At 42.5% G+C, this 17,774-nt stretch overlaps 1 protein-coding gene across 2 annotated transcripts in view; it reads right to left on the minus strand.

Annotated features, from left to right (window-relative positions):
• The window catches only part of LOC126292272 (venom protease-like), a 126,485-nt gene that overhangs the window by 58,644 nt on the left and 50,067 nt on the right, over nt 1–17,774 (minus strand). Inside the window, exon 4 of one of the 2 annotated variants that reach the window (XM_049986176.1) lies at nt 664–762. The exons of the other annotated variant lie outside the window; for it this stretch is intronic. Coding sequence (XP_049842133.1) covers nt 664–762 — 99 coding nt within the window. The remainder of the gene's footprint in view (nt 1–663; nt 763–17,774) is intronic. 2 annotated transcript variants of the gene reach the window in all.

Raw genomic sequence — 17,774 nt, forward strand, 5'->3', positions numbered from 1 at the left:
TGAACCAAGGACCTCTCATTCCACAGCTGCTGACGCTAACCACGGGACCACGGCGCTCCTTAGCTTACAACTTCCACGATATTGCCTATCTTTCACATGGACTACTCAGTTTGTATATTTTGCTTATTTTTTTCATAGTTCCACACAACTTCTTCCCGTTTTGTCGAATGATCTGTGTTCAGTTTTTCAAGGCCTATCCACTGTGCGATGGGAGGGTCCCTTGGCCACATGTAGACCCACCCAACTTGTCTCACAGTTCGATAAGTGTGTTAACAGCTATGGAGATTACTTCTGCTATAATAAATGGTTTATTTACATTTTTCCCATCTGGCTCGTTTTTAGTTGACGGCCCATGGTGATTACACCCAGCAACGTTCTAATTCCACGAGAGATGAACTTGAGAACATTCAGCACTGGGTAACGGTATTGATCGAAACGTGAATGTTTTTATGAATGTGCAGATAGTCATTACTGGCTACTGTCATCTATCTTTCGTCATGGAAGCGAGTCAGAAATGCCCAAGAAATTGTACATTTTCTAGCATGTGCAATACACACTCTGGCAAGAAACAGGAGAGTTTCCAAAACGACTGAAATGAATTTAATTCTGTACTGCATCTATTGTAGAAACGTGTCGCAAAGTGAACTCTGTCGGTACACTTACTGTTAGAGATCCGTCCCCAGCCACTGATGAGAGGACGTTGTCCCACGTAGGTTTTATTGACGTCGGCTTTAAGAGGTAGCGACACTGTCTTGATGCAAGCTAGAGGAGAAATTGTTACAAATCAGACTGACAGTGTGTTAGATTTGGAGTCTCTAAATGTGAAATGCAGTAACTAACTAAAGACACTGAACGAATCAGCAATACTGTGTGATGGTAATACAGGTGGCTATCAGAATAACAGCGGCAGATGCCAGAGGATAGAAGCCAACTATTCCGTGAAAGCCTGATTACGAAGTACTACTACCACTAAGTCATGAATATTGGATTATACTTGCATAACAGTCGCCTAAGTACCGCTGTCTGTCTGTCAGGTCACTTTGACCTGATACTCATACTGTCTCTTTTTTCTTCCCTTTCCTCTTGCTCTTTACCGTCTTAGTAACACTGTAAAGGAAGTGCAATTAGTATGAAACTAAATCATCACAAGGTGTGTGTCTCTAAACCATCTTTTAGGTTTCTCTTATTTTTTGTTTGTTTCCGATGTTGCATGTTTTAATTACGTGAGCTGAGGCGACATCTGTGTATGCCGAGAGGAAACAGACTTTAACAATTCCAATTTTTGCCGACAGAATACAGCTCAGGTACAGAGACGATATGTTCACCGTATGAAGGAAGGGTAACCTACAGTTCACGATACTTCGCGCAAACGTGACCTCATTTTGACGTCACAACAGCTATCGAAGACTACAGTTTCAAACCAACGGCACAATGAAGATTCATAAAAATCTCGTCGTTGTTGGTACGATTAATTATAATTAAACGTCATTTAATGACGTATCAGAGGTTAATATCTTCTTAAAATGTAAGAGATCAATGTTTTGCTAATTTATTTTGGTGTGGTGATTAAAAGCGTGGTGTAATAAAGTGGAATGTAGTTATGTAATTGCTTCGTGCCCTGCCACATCCTAATTTTTGTTCACCTTTGCATTTCTCAGGTATGTGGCAGTTTCATATTAATTTAATATGGGCTTCGGCAAATAAAAGTGGCCTTGAGAACAGTTCCAGGGTACAAAGTAGTACAACAGAGGAAAGGAAATACAGTACTAATCTGACTACTGCGGATGTTGAAAGTGACCACCATTCATCTCTTGGCACTTTTGTGCTCTGGTCAGCAAGCTGAAGGCAGATCGATGCTGGAGCGCTGCAATTGCTGAGGCCTCATTTGAAATGTTTTGCTGGAGTCCTTGAAAACTGTCATGGCCGTTGCGATACACCTTAGACTTTAGGGCTCCACACACACTACTTTCCCAGTACTGTTACTCGTGGGTAAAAAATTCTCTTCGCTGATGACAGCAATATTATAGTCACTGAGAAAACAAGAGAACTCCTTGCCGAGAAAGCAAATGAAACTCTCAAGGAAGTTTATGATTGGTCCGTTAGCAATAAAGTAGCATTGAACATAAAGAAAAACTAATGCCATGAATTTCAGTTCGAAGAGGAAAAATGACAATATTAAATTAAATGTAGATGGCACCTCAATAGACTGTATAACAAATGCAAAATTTCTAGGAATGAATATTGATTCTCAGTTGAAGTTGTGTGAACACACAAAGGCACTTGCAGACAGAATGTCATCGGCATGTTATACCCATAGAATCCTATCATCAGTGTGTGGCATGTAGTGTCTTTTAGATACATACTATTCATATGTACACTCAATTCTTAGCTACGGCATTCTTTCTTGGGGAACAAACGCACAAAATATGAACACAATTTTCAACTCCAGAAAAGAGCCATAAGAATAACAACCAAAAATACTAGTCGAGCTCATTGTAAAGATCTGCTCAGAACACTGGGGATTTTAACTGCTCCGTGTGAATACATTTACCAGTCAGTAGTACACATCAAAAATAACATTGGTAGTTACTGCCCAAAAAGCTCTGTCCACGACAATGCAACAAGAGATAGACTCAACTTACATTTACCAAGAAAAAATAAGCATAAAACTCAAAACAGCATTTTCTACCAAGGAATAAAACTGCACAATAAATTACCAAAAGAGATTAAAGAAATTGCAAAAATAGACTTCTTTAAAAAGGCAGCTAAAAAGTACCTGATATGCAATACATTTTATACATTGAAGGATTGCTTAGAGAAAACAGAGTAGGGGTTTGATAAAAAATATAATACTAATAAATAATAATAATGATATGAAACCTCCAACATTCAACACAACACCTTCACTTTACGTTTTTCCTCTTCTTTTTTCCTTTCTAGAAATACTTACCACCAAGCTATACACAGCAAAATACAAACACCTATTCCTCTTTCTGAGCTCGACAGCTCACTCATTATGGATGGCTGCTGACTTAGTTTTTCAGGATAGAAAATGGGAAGTAGTGGTACAGAAAATCGCCCAGAGATCACCAGTGTGTGTGTGTGTGTGTGTGTGTGTGTGTGTGTGTGTGTGTGTGTGTGAGTGTGTGTGTGTGTGTGTAGTGAGTGAAGTGTTATGAAACAATGTGTGTGTAGTGCGTGCTGTGACTGGAAGTGAGATATGAGTGAACAGTGTGGCATTACATTATTTAATAAGTTATTTGTAAAAATAGTATTACATACCAGGAGTAAATCTAATGACTGTCTCTTACTCGAAGTCTGTAAATATATGTGTGGTGTCACCGCCAGACACCACACTTGCTAGGTGGTAGCCTTTAAATCGGACGCGGTCCGGTAGTATACGTCGGACCCGCGTGTCGGCACTATCAGTGATTGCAGACCGAGCGCCGCCACACGGCAGGTCTAGAGAGACTTCCTAGCACTCGTCCCAGTTGTACAGCCGACTTTGCTAGCGATGGTTCACTGTCTACATACGCCTTCATTTGCCGAGACGACAGTTTAGCATAGCCTTCAGCTACGTCATTTGCTACGACCTAGCAAGGCGCCCTATTCAGTTACTTCCAGAATGTATTCTGAACAGATAATATTGTGAATCATGTACCGTCATGAGCGACGTTCATCATTAATGGATTAAAGTTAAGTACCAGACTAGCTATGTCCGCTTTCTGCATTCTAATTCCTTGTCATGTTCCAGACCTCACGTCAGTGTAGTTCTTCCCTCCTCACGACAGCCTGCGTGAGCTAAAACGCGTGCATTTCGGCCTCCGCCAGTAACACGGTGTTGGCTCTCCAGCCAACACAACAATACGTATATACCAATTAGCTTATGTTAAATTGGTCTAAACTTGTAAATACTTTGACATGTCCTATATCCTTGTAAATAGAGATTACGGATGAATAAAACTACTACACAAAGAAATCGCTTACTGACAGAGCAGGTGATCTGGGTGGCCAGGCAGGGCTGCAAGCCGACTGGTGGCCTCTCGAGTTGATTCGGTAGGACTCTGAAGCATTTTCAGGTGAACTGCATCCACATTTTCTGGTGTGCAGTCGGGTTCCAAACAGACCCTGTCTGACGCCATTTTGGGACTAAACGTTGCCAGGCACTCTTAGCTGGCACTTTTGTCACCACTAAAGTTGTCAGCAGACACCTGACCGCATTGTTTCCGCGCGTCTGTCGTCACGTAACTTTGCACAGTGAACACCCGCTACTCTACTGTGAGTACCGTAGTTTCCTTTGAACAGCTTCATTCACACGGACACAGCGCCCACTACGCTCTGGACCGGCGTGGAAGAGCTGGTGGGGGTACACGTACTATGTGCGTCACGTGGTGTGGCTATACGCATACAATCACGTCCAATCGTATCAACTAGTCTGCCCTATTTCTATTTGCACCACCCTGCATGAGCACGTTCTGTACATGAAAGAACTCTCTCTCTCTCTCTCTCTCTCTCTCTATTTCTCTCTCTCTCTCTCAAGAGTGAATTGTCATAGTACATAATTAACAAATTAAGCAAATAACATGCAAATGTGATTAAATACTAAAATCACGTTGATCACGTGGTAAAACAAACTACCAGTGGGAATAGAAAGCATAGAAAGGATTGACACATATGCATTGGAATGAAAAGGCGACTTAGTCTCAGCCATCTTTATGGTTATATGACAGTTTACAAGCTAAAGTTACTTCTCTTCCAAACAAAGGTCTGTAACGGAAGTACATCTTCAACTACCAATATTACGTTTCCGGTGATTTAACTACAGAAAATTTTACCAGTAGCGACGCGCCTTCGAGAAATCCTTAAAGTGTTGCCGTTTTGAAACAGCATTTATTCATTGGACGCAAGATAAACAAGTTGATGCTTCAATTCGTCTCCTAGAATGACTAATTACCTTTTATAAGTACAGACCAACTCCTGAAACTACACTCCTGGAAATGGAAAAAAAAAACACATTGACACCGGTGTGTCAGATCCACCATACTTGCTCCGGACACTGCGAGAGGGCTGTACAAGCAATGATCACACACACGGCACAGCGGACACACCAGGAAGCGCGGTGTTGGCCGTCGAATGGCGCTAGCTGCGCAGCATCTGTGCACCGCTGCCGTCAGTGTCAGCCAGTTTGCCGTGGCATACGGAGCTCCATCGCAGTCTTTAACACTGGTAGCATACCGCGACAGCGTGGTCGTGAACCGTATGTGCAGTTGACGGACTTTGAGCGAGGGCGTATAGTGGGCGTGCGGGAGGCCGGGTGGACGTACCGCCGAATTGAGCAACACGTGGGGCGTGAGGTCTCCACAGTACATCGATGTTGTCGCCAGTGGTCGGCGGAAGGTGCACGTGCCCGTCGACCTGGGACCGGACCGCAGCGACGCACGGATGCACGGCAAGACCGTAGGATCCTACGCAGTGCCGTAGGGGACCGCACCGCCACTTCCCAGCAAATTAGGGACACTGTTGCTCCTGGGGTATCGGCGAGGACCATTCGCAACCGTCTCCATGAAGCTGGGCTACGGTCCTGCACATCGTTAGGCCGTCTTACGCTCACGCCCCAACATCGTGCTGTCCGCCTTCAGTGGTATCGCGACAGGCGTGAATGGAGGGACGAATGGAGACGTGTCGTCTTCAGCGATGAGAGTCGTTTCTGCCTTGGTGCCAATGATGGTCGTATGCGTGTTTGGCGCCGTCCAGGTGAGCGCCACAATCAGGATTGCATACGACCGAGGCACACTGGGCCAACACCCGGCATCATGGTGTGGGGAGCGATCTCCTACACTGGCCGTACACCTCTGGTGATCGTCGAGGGGACACTGAATAGTGCACGGTACATCCACACCGTCATCTAACCCATCGTTCTACAATTCCTAGACCAGCAAGGGAACTTGCTGTTCCAACAGGACAATGCACGTCCGCATGTATCTCGTGCCACCCAACGTGCTCTAGAAGGTGTAAGTCAACTACCCTGGCCAGCAAGACCTCCGGATGTGTCCCCCATTGAGCATGTTTGGCACTGGATGAAGCGACGTCTCACGCGGTCTGCACGTCCAGCACGAACGCTGGTCCAACTGAGGCGCCAGGTGGAAATGGCATGGCAAGCCATTCCACAGGACTACATCCAGCATCTCTACGATCGTCTCCATGGGAGAATAGCAGCCTGCATTGCTGCAAAAGGTGGATATACACTGTGCTAGTGCCGACATTGTGCATGCTCTGTTGCCTGTGTGTATGTGCCTGTGGTTCTGTCAGTGTGATCATGTGATGTATCTGACCCCAGGAATGTGCCAATAAAGTTTCCCCTTCCTGGGACAATGAATTCACAGTGTTCTTATTTCAATTTCCAGGAGTGTAGATTCTCTAAAAATAAATTTATCTTGTTTAATATAAACGTTATCGGACTCAATGCTGGCTGGCTTCAACCTAAATGTTCAAATGTGTGTGAAATCTTATGGGACTTAACTGCTAAGGTCATCAGTCCCTAAGCTTACACACTACTTAACCTAAATTATCCTAAGGACAAACGCACACACCCATGCCCTAGGGCGGACTCGAGCCTCCGCCGGGACCAGCTGCAGAGACTATGACTGCAGCGCGTTAGACCGCTCGTCTAATCCCGCGCGGCCATTTATGTGTTAAGAAAGCGTATAATGAGTACTTTTTCAGTAAGTTTCCGTGTTAACTGTTGTCAACACCTAAATCTCTCTGTCATCAACAGCCCAGTCCACAAACAAAGTAACTTCAAGTTTAGCACAACTTTTTCAGTAAGTTTCGGTGTTAACTGTTGTCAACACTCTAATCTCTCTGTTTTTAATAGCCCAGTCCACAAACAAAGTAATTTCGAGGTTAGCGTACACCGCAGCAAAGAAGAAACATAACCTCCAGTGCTCTCTTCTTGAGGAACATTTTATTATTTTTGATCTTAATACTCACATATTGTGAACCAAACACACACGAAAGTCGAAAGAGCGCTCTTTTCTTCGATAGAGAGTATGACGTCAAAATGATATCACTTTTGTACGAAATCTGGTGAACTATAGCTTATCAATGAAAGAATCACGCAGAGTAATGAAATCTCCATCGAAGTGACAATGTGTTAATTAAACTTGAAGGCTATTAATTGTTGTGAGTCTTTTATGTATATGGTTGTCCTAAAGGATATGAACTTTGAAAGTAGTTTAGGGAAATAGTTGTCTTAAAAGCAATGAACTTTCGAAATTGATCATGAAGAGAAATTCAAGAACAGAATTTGCAGAAAATAAACAAGCAATGGATCTTTATGAGCTAGTTATTGTGTAAAAAGAAGGACCTTTAGCTTCAGCCGACGTGTTATTTGGAGTGAATAACTACGAGGGTCACTCCAAAAGAAATGCACACTTTTTTTTAAAAAAAAATACATCTTTTATTCTACATGTTTGAAAGTTTTACAGGGTGTAGATACATCTTGTAGGAATAATATTTGCATTTCTCCACATAATTTCCATCTCTCTCAACTTCCTTACCCCATCTTGGAACCAGCACCTGTATACCCGCACGGTAAAATTCTGGACCAAACTGTTAGAGCCACTGTTTGGCAGCGTCCAAAAGGGAGTCATCATCTTGAAACCTTGTTCCACGAAGAGAGTCTTTCAGTTTCCCAAAGAGATAGTAGTCACATGGAGCCAGCTCAGGACTGTAAGCCGGGTGTTTCAGTGCTGTCCATCCGTGTTTTGTGATCGCTTCCATAGTTTTTTGACTGACATGTGGCCGTGCATTGTCGTGCAACAGCAAAACATCCTGCTTTTGCCGATGTGGTCGAACACGACTCAGTCGAGCTTCAATTTTCTTCAGTGTCGTCACATATGCATCAGAATTTACGGTGGCTCCGCTTGGCATGATGTCCACAAGCAAGAGTCTTTCGGAATCGAAAAACACCGCAGCCAAAACTTTTCCAGCAGAAGGTGTGGTTCTGAATTTTATTTTTCTTGGGTGCATTTGGATGATGCCACTCCATTGATTGCCTCTTCGTCTCTGGCGAAAAATGATGGAGCCATGATTCATTACCTATCACAATTCTTCCAAGAAATTCAGCTCCACGATTCTCGTAGTGTTCCGAAAGTTTGCTGCATACAGTTTTTCTTGTTTGTTTGTGAGCCACTGTCAACATCCTGAGAACCCACATGGCACAAACCTTTTTTGAAAGTCAACTCTTTCAGTATTCTGCAAACACTTCCTTCCCCTATCCCAACGTAGCGTGACAATTCGTTCACTGTGATGCGTCTCTCAGGAGTCACCAATTCCTTAACTCTGTGCACATTGTCTGGAGAGTGTGCAGTACGAGGTCTGCCGCTGCGAGGACATACTTCAATATTTCCGTGCCCGCTTTCATCATGTAACCTGCTAGCCCATCGACTAACTGTACTGCGATCAACAGCAGCACCTCCACACACCTTTTTCAATCTCTTGTGGATTCTATGACAGCACGTTGCTTCTGACAAACGTCAAGTGTAGCAGCCATCTTGAAGACATGCTATGACGGCGCCACTCACGGAAACAGGTTGAACTAAGTTTGAAAACAAGCGGGAAGGATGTATCTACACACTGTAAAACTTTCAGACATAATGAAAACTGTATCTTTACAAAAATAGTGTGCGTTTCTTTTGGAGTGATCCTACTAATTACAAACAAAAAATAACTAAAACTATATTGTCATTTAATTACTAGATAATTATTTATAGCTCAGTATTTACCGAAAGTAAATGCCTAATTCTGTTTGCACGATATTTGACCCCAGAGTTGTACAATCATTGTAACGCTAAGAAATATGAAACTTCCTTTTCCATTTACCTTACAGTGTTTACTGCCCAATGTAAAAGTCTGAAAAATAAATATTTGATTCAGCTTCCAGATGCGAGGAGTAAATGTGGGCTTCTGAGGAATGTACAAAATACATTGATAAGCCAAAACATTATGAGCATCTGTTTAATAGCTTGTTTGAGCGTCTTCGGAACGAAATAAATCATCAGTTCAGAATATCAGGGATCCGACAGTCTGTTGGAAGGTTTGTGGAGGTATGTGACATTAAATGTCTACGCACAGGTCACGTAAGTGGCGCAAATAATGGGACGCTGATTTGCGTACTCGCGGATGGCTCCATATAGCGGCACAGGTGGGTTTCAAAGGATTAACACCAGGTGAATTTGGTCGTCGAGACATCAACGTGAGTTCACTAAAATGAACCTCAAACTACTGTAGCACGGTTCTGGCTGGAAGACATCAAGCGTGAAGGAATACATATGGTGTATCTTTGGTTACTACCACAGGTCCCATGTAAGTGCAGGAGAATGTCTCCGATAATAGTTTGGACAAGAAGAGAATAGAAGCTTTCGAAATGTGGTGCTACAGAAGAATGCTGAAGATTAGATGGGTAGATCACATAACTAATGAGGAAGTATTGAATCGGATTGGGGAGAAGAGAAGTTTGTGGCACAACTTGACCAGAAGAAGGGATCGGTTGGTAGGACATGTTCTGAGGCATCAAGGGATCACCAATTTAGTATTGGAGGGCAGCGTGGAGGGTAAAAATCGTAGAGGGAGACCAAGAGATGACTACACTAAGCAGATTCAGAAGGATGTAGGTTGCAGTAGGTACTGGGAGATGAAGAAGCTTGCACAGGATAGAGTAGCATGGAGAGCTGCATCAAATCAGTCTCAGGACTGAAGACAACAACAACAACAACAACAACAACAACAACATCATCATACTGCTCCCACCAGCCTGCGTCCGTGGGGCGCTGCACTTTTCGAGCCGCCAGTCATCTCAATGAGTGCGTTTATGGAGAGACCATCGTCCTAGTTTGTCCACAGCTCGTGGTCTAGTGGCTAGCATTGCTGCCTCTGGATCACGGGGTCATCGGTTCGATTCCCGGTCGGATTGGGGATTTTCTCTGACAGAGGGCTGGGTGTTTGGGGTGTCCTCATTATTTCATCCTCATAACTGGCTAGATTGGATTGTGAAAAAAAATTGGACTGTGAAAGAATTAGGACTTTGTACGCTGATGACTGCGCAGTTGAGCGCCCCACGAACCGAATATCATCATCACCATCGACCTAGTTTTGCAAAAATGTGATTATCCCGAAGAGCCGACACATTCCTACTGATCAACGGTCGTATCTCAATGGTTCGGTGCCCACTGCAATCGTAACTGAAGATCTCGTTGGGTCAACATGTGAACGCATAGGGGTTGTCTGCTGCTCCACGTTCAACAATGTACAATGAGTGGTGTGTTCGAAACACTTGTCTGCGTACCATCATTGTGATCATTCGGCAGAGATGCGAGAGACCACCATCTTTACAGAGCAGACAAGCCTCCGAACCCCACTTTTTGTGAAGAGTCGTGGACGTCCAACCATTCGGCGCATAGTGGTAGTTTCACTGGTCTCCTAACTCTTTCCATAGATTCGACCAGCTGCCCCGTTATCGAGATACTGGTCCACAGGGTCCGCTTAATACACTACTGGCCATTAAAATTGCTACACCACGAAGATGACGTGCTACAGACGCGAAATTTAACCGACAGGAAGAAGATGCTGTGGCATCCAAATGATTAGCTTTTCAGAGCATTCACATAAGGTTGGCATCGGTGGCGACACCCACAACGTGCTGACATGAGGAAAGTTTCCAACCGATTTCTCATACACAAACAGCATTTGACCGGTTTTGCCTGGTGAAACGTTGTTGTAATGCTACGTGTAAGGAGGAGAAATGCGTACCATCACATTTCCGACAGCCTATCGCGATTGTGGTTTATCGTATCGCGACCTTGCTGCCCGCGTTGGTCGAGATCCAATGACTGTTAGCAGAATTTGGAATCGGTGGGTTCAGAAGGGTAATACGGAACGCCGTGCTGGATCCCAACGGCCTCGTATCACTAGCAGTCGAGATGACAGGCATCTTATCTGCATGGCTGTAACGGATCGTGCAGCCACGTCTCGATCCCTGAGTCAACAGATGGGGACGTTTGCAAGACAACAACCATTTGCATGAACAGTTCGACGTCGTTTGCAACAACATGGACTATCAGCTTGGAGACTATGGTTGCGGTTACCCTTGACGCTGCATCACAGACAGGAGCGCCTCCGATGGTGTACTCAACAACGTACCTGGGTGCATCCGTGTTTGGCGACATCGCGCAAATTGGAAGCGTGTATTCGTCATCGCCATACTGGCGTATCACCCGGCTTGATGGTGTGGGGTGCCAATGGTTACACGTCTCGGTCACCTCTTGTTCGCATTGACGCACTTTGAACAGTGGACGTTATATTTCAGATGTGTTACGACCCGTGGCTCTACCCTTCATTCGATCCCTACGAAACCATACATTTCAGCAGGATAATGCACGATCGCATGTTGCAGGTCCTGTACGGGCCTTTCTGGATACAGAAAATGTTCGACTGCTGCCCTGGCCAGCACATTCTCCAGATCTCTGACCAATTGGAAACGTCTAGTCAATGGTGGCCGAGCAACTGGCTCGTCACAATACGCCAGTCATTACTCTTGATGAACTGTGGTATCGTGCTGAAGCTGCATAGGCAACTGTACCTGTTCACGTCATCCAAGCTCTGTTTGACTCAATGCCCAGGCGTATCAAGGCCGTTATTACGGCCAGAGGTGGTTGTTCTGGGTACTGATTTCTCAGGATCTATGCAGCCAAATTGCGTGGAAACGTTATTACATGTCATTTCTAGTATAATATATTTGTCCAATGAATACCCGTTTATCAACTGCATTTCTCCTTGGAGTAGCAATTTTAATGGCCAGTACTGTAATAATCTGTCCTTAGTCAAAGTCGCTTATCTCAATGTATTTCTCATTTCCAGCCCAAACCTTCGCTAGGGTAGTCCCTCGGCTTTGTCTTCAGCGCTTACATACTTTCGCCACTGCTTCACATGCACGCATTCAGCGTCGCGTTGGGGAGTGGTCATAATATTCTGGCTTATCAGTTAAGTACTGGTGTGGCCATAATTCCTTTCATAGCCGATAAAATTAGACGCTGTGTGGACTGACAATAATATGTAACTGTGAGAGGCAGGCGACTGGAGAGCATCGGCAGGGGTTTGGACAATAGTACACCCACTAGTAAATGAACAGAAAATATAGTCAATTATCACGAGACTTGATATTCCAAAGAGACTCCAAAGACACACTTACACCAATTACTGTGCATAGTGCCTTTTAATTAGTTATTCTTGTCGCGATTTGTACATGACCTACGAAGAGTCGCTTTTTTATATCATATACAGCTTCTTTCGGCACCCAAGGCCATACACAATTGTTGCTTTGCACAAAGACAAAAAGATGTTAAAAGCGGTTCATGTAGTACATGTTATAATGTGATTAGAACTGTGCATTGTAGAGTGAACTAAATGTAATGAAATGTCAAATGTTGCATAGCAACTCGTCCTAATGTTAAGAATATCACCTTAAGCTACAAGTCAAATATCTCACATAAAGTTTAAAATATATCACTAATGTCCTTCACTAGGATAGAAAATAGAGTAAATTACACATAAAAAAGATTAAATATTACATAGCAATTTGCTATTACATTACGAGACACACAAAATAGGTATTGCATCAATCTACATCTAAATTTTCCTGAATCTATTCAGGAGCAAGGCGAACAAGTGCAAGATATGGAGAGTCGGTGATTAAGCGCTTCAGTCTGGTACCGCGCGACCACTATGGTCGCAGGTTCTAATACTGCCTCCGGCATGGGTGTGTGTGATGTCCTTAGGTTAGTTAGGTTTAAGTAGTTATAACCTCTATGGGACTGATGACCTCAGATGTTAAGTCCCATAGTGCTCAGATCCAGCCATTTGGAGAGTCGGTGATTAATTAGCCGGCAATAAGTGCCATGAAAGAATAAAAGAGAACAGTGTGGGTAAAAACGCTACAGCAATGTGTGGACAAACCTGTTATCATAAACCTAAAATGTAACATAGTAAGACGCACTGTACTACATGTCTGAAGGTAACAACAGCAGGCAACAGAATTTGTAAAATAGTACTTGATTTTCTGAGGGAGTTAAATACAGTAGACGACGCATTGGAGGATATTTCAGAAGAAATGTCAAGCAGAGTAAGCCACTGACGGCAAGTAACTCGCCAAGAAGTCAGTGCATCTCTACACACTAGTAAGATGTTTACCAGATGCCAGGAAAGTGCTGAGCAAGGCTTGGTTTGCTATGTACGAGCCAAACAGGGAGGATTACGTAGACAATCACATATGATCAGAAGCAGCTGGTTCCACAGTCAGACTTATTCACACCGTAATCCATCGAAAATTCTTAGGAAGGCGTCGAAGTATTCTATATTTCTCAGGTATTCAGCTCCTGTGAGCAAGTATTTCCATCTTATGTAGTTCTGCCAGAATGTTATCCGTATTGAAACTCTGCCTTCCTCTGCGTAAACAGCATGTAAGATAGATTTGTCTGCGACATGTTTTCTTCCTCTTTCCGTAAGTTCTCTGTACGTAGTTCGTTTTAAAGTTCTTGCCAGTTTTACCGATGTAGCATACTTTAGATTCCTTACTCTCCATTCTATGGATGCCTACTATTTCGAATTTCTCCCTATTAGGAACGGTAGTTTTGTTTTTGCCGATGACAATATCTTCCAGGGTTATCTTTGTCCTGATACTCAAGTGAAGGATTATTTCACCTCCGAAACATATCATCCAAGAAGATACCATCATCATTACGTAATACAGTAGAGGTGCATGCTCTCGAAAAGAAACTGGCTTAGTGTCACTTCACATTCAGCTTTTTGCGGTACAAAAACAGTAAAGCCATGTTGGCTAAAATTACAATGGCCTCTTCTTCATGCTTTTGACAAAAATACCTGCAAATTTTTGTCAGAAGTACAAAACAAATGTCATATTATGACCTTGTGTAAGCTGCAGGCACAGCAGAGAAGAAGAAACGTTGCTAGGGTATATTAGCCATCCAGGCTGTTGCCACTGCTAAATTAGTTTGGCACTTGCACAGAAACCCCGCCCCCCCCCCCCTCCTCAGTCCACTGAGGTAGCCCTTATGGCACAGCCATCTGCATCGTTCAGCCACACAGGATACCCAATTCACCGAGGTCCATGATTCACGGAGAGGGGATGGAGGATACTCATTAATTACTGATTCCCATTTATTAGTGCAGAACTAGGGTATGTCAAGGTTTCACATGACGGCTGCGCGAAAATTACAAGTGATGTAGGAAAATGACACATATCTCTCCGAGTTTCAGTCCATAATAGTCACAGTGATGTAGCAGCACTTTATTTTTTTACATTTTATAAATTAATATGCCCTGTCATCTGCAGAATGTTAGAGGAACGTCTGAACTAAATCTTAGTTTACAATACAACCTGTAAAATTTTTGCATTCCCGTAAAATCCAGTCATTAGCCTTTGTTAAGGCTTACCATTGCTGCATTTGACTTGTACAGAGCTGTATCTGGTTGCTACTCGCCTGTCGAACTATTTTCGTTGCTGGTTTCATAATTAAAATGACCAGTAGAAATCGATAAAAATGTTCTGAGGTTTCGGTCTAGAGACCTGTTTAGTGTTGGCTTCCTTTATAGATCATGTTGCGTAAATTACGAACCTTTACTTGCACTCCCTCCTTCTCACTGATGAATATCCCGGGTCCTGTTATGTAACTGTGTCTTAGACAGAAGTATCACGCTACGGTTTAGGTTCCTGATGCCCTCTTGACAGTGATTTCCTCACTGTTTCGTTTCCGATTGGTGGCCATCAAATCTGAATTCATTCTGATGTGCTTTCATTTTGGTTATCTGTATTTGTGTGAGTGTTAGGGCATGCACTTTCACATGTGTGTGCATGTTTTATTATGCGTTCTTTGACAGGTTTCTTAGAGTATTAAATACTGTTTTACTGCAGAGTAATGTTTGATAATTGCTTACTTTTTTGCCCTTTGTGATTGCTTCTTACATTTGGTCTTTTTTCTGTAGTTAGTTTGAGGTACAGATGATTACTGTGTTTTAAGATGTCGATCTCTGAACCTGCGTGCCGAGGGAGGTGGTTGTTTGTATGAGGTGACCTCCAAATGTGGAAAGTGTGGTGCCTATTTTCATTGCTTTTAAATATTCCAAGTATCTTGTTCAGAAATCTCTACATGTCTGCTCAGTATATATCGAGTTACATTTCCAGATTAAATGGTATAACTCTATTTTGTTGAATTTATCTATGGTTGTGTTTGCCGTTTTAAACCTTTTTGCAGTGTATTGTTTGTTCTGTATGTTAGATGTACTCCCTGTTGCCTTATAATGTTTCATACTCTGTCATTTCATAAATGTCATAGAGTGCCACGTTTTATTGCTTTTAGTGGTTCCTTCATTTTGTGTGCTTTAGTTGTGTTTAGTTTTGGCTTAATTTTTCCACCTTATTTTGTAACCATTCTCTGCATCAAAAGCTGTCAGATTAAGCAGATTAAGTGTAGTTCTTATTTGTAGCTATCTTTATTCGTTGGAATTTTGTTCACTTTGTCTAAAGGGTATCATGGGATGGCCAGTTTGTGGGTGCATGGGTTGATTTGATCTGTTGTGTGTTCTTATATTAGTTGATTTAGGTTTTGTGTATATTGAGAACTGGTGTTTGTGGTTTTTGTTTACTAATATAAGGTCTAGGACATGTGTTTTTTGTCTCCATCAGCATAAAGTGTGAAGGGCATATTTGGATGGGCAATATTTCTATCTCTGATATATGTGTAACAGTATTTCTAGTTATGTGATTACTAATTAAATTATGTCATTAACATTGCAGTACAAATATGTTACTTAGTCTGGTTTAGTTTTCATTATTTTTTCAGTGTTTTGTTTTCAAGTTGATAAAGGTAAATATCGGCCAGTAAGCTACTAGTGGTTGATCCCAGAGGAGTTTAAACATGAAATAATTTTATCCTGTCATTATTTTCAAAATGATTGAGAAATTTTCTTGTCTGAGCATAGGCTATCACTTTTCCACAGTATATAATTTTTAAAAGTTTTTTGTACAAAAGGTAAGGAAAATAAGACAATTAAACAACAACAACAACATCATGCACCACGTTCCTAACTTTCATAAAATCTTTATGTATGTATTTCAAGAACAATTAATGGAGAAAAACCAGCTGAAAGTGACACAAGCATTGTGAAATATGTTTGGATATTAAACAAAACGATAATTGCACTTCTGGAGAAAAATGTACCCTCTAAATTTCATTATTACTATTTCTCTCCATGCACGGAGATAGAGCTTAAAAATCTCATAAGATGAATTCATTGTCAAGGTAAGCATTTTCCTCAGAGTTCTAGAACAAATACACAAGTATAGCAGTGCTGCCCATCCAGCTCATATCAAATATTATATTTAACAAGATACCCACAGAGGAGAAAACAGCAAAGTGATAAACAACTAGCTGAATACCCATGAATTACTAATGTTCACTAAAGCAGACAAGGGGACAACATGTATGAAAGGGACTATACCAGGAAGTATACACTGAATTTCATTACAGAAAACCAAATAACAAGACTAAAAACTGTGCATAATATTCAAAGGACATGCACGAAAGTTATTAAAATACATCAAATCAATCCTCTCACAAAGCCAAGTAGGAAGAATGAGATAAAACAAACACAGAGAATGTCCACTCAGCAGTTTCCAAATAATTTACAAGCATGCTTTGTCGAACAGACAGCATAAATTTCAGAATAGCTTTACTTGTCATTTAGCTAGGAACGTGCCCATTTCTCTACAAAATCGCTACACATATTTAAACAACACAAGATTAGAAAACATAAGCGACCTAAATGACAAAACCAAGAAAATTAATTTCGTCATGCTCGTATTTCCGGCAGTGTATGGACGTCAAAGATTGGCAATCTGGCAACACTGTAATAACATGTACGGTTACAATCTCTGTGAAATGTACCAGTAGTGTAGTGCAGTTGGTGTAGTGGATAGCTTTACGGGTTAGCCTGAAGGAGGTCGAGGGCTCGATTCTTAGTCGATACATATTTGTTTTTATTTGTCAGTTTCATTCTGCGGTATAATACTGTAGTATACACTGTTTTCTAAGCCACATGTATACATTTACGAAGTATAGTACTTTGTAATGGTAAAAAAACATAAACGAGGTCACACAAGTTATAAATACACTCCTGGAAATTGAAATAAGAACACCGTGAATTCATTGTCCCAGGAAGGGGAAACTTTATTGACACATTCCTGGGGTCAGATGCATCACATGATCACACTGACAGAACCACAGGCACATAGACACAGGCAACAGAGCATGCACAATGTCGGCACTAGTACAGTGTATATCCACCTTTCGCAGCAATGCAGGCTGCTATTCTCCCATGGAGACGATCGTAGAGATGCTGGATGTAGTCCTGTGGAACGGCTTGCCATGCCATTTCCACCTGGCGCCTCAGTTGGACCAGCGTTCGTGCTGGACGTGCAGACCGCGTGAGACGACGCTTCATCCAGTCTCAAACATGCTCAATGGGGGACAGATCCGGAGATCTTGCTGGCCAGGGTAGTTGACTTACACCTTCTAGAGCACGTTGGGTGGCACGGGATACATGCGGACGTGCATTGTCCTGTTGGAACAGCAAGTTCCCTTGCCGGTCTAGGAATGGTAGAACGATGGGTTCGATGACGGTTTGGATGTACAGTGCACTAT

The sequence above is a fragment of the Schistocerca gregaria genome, chromosome 9 (genome assembly GCF_023897955.1).
Source record: "Schistocerca gregaria isolate iqSchGreg1 chromosome 9, iqSchGreg1.2, whole genome shotgun sequence".
In the NCBI taxonomy this organism is placed as follows: Eukaryota; Metazoa; Arthropoda; class Insecta; order Orthoptera; family Acrididae; genus Schistocerca; species Schistocerca gregaria.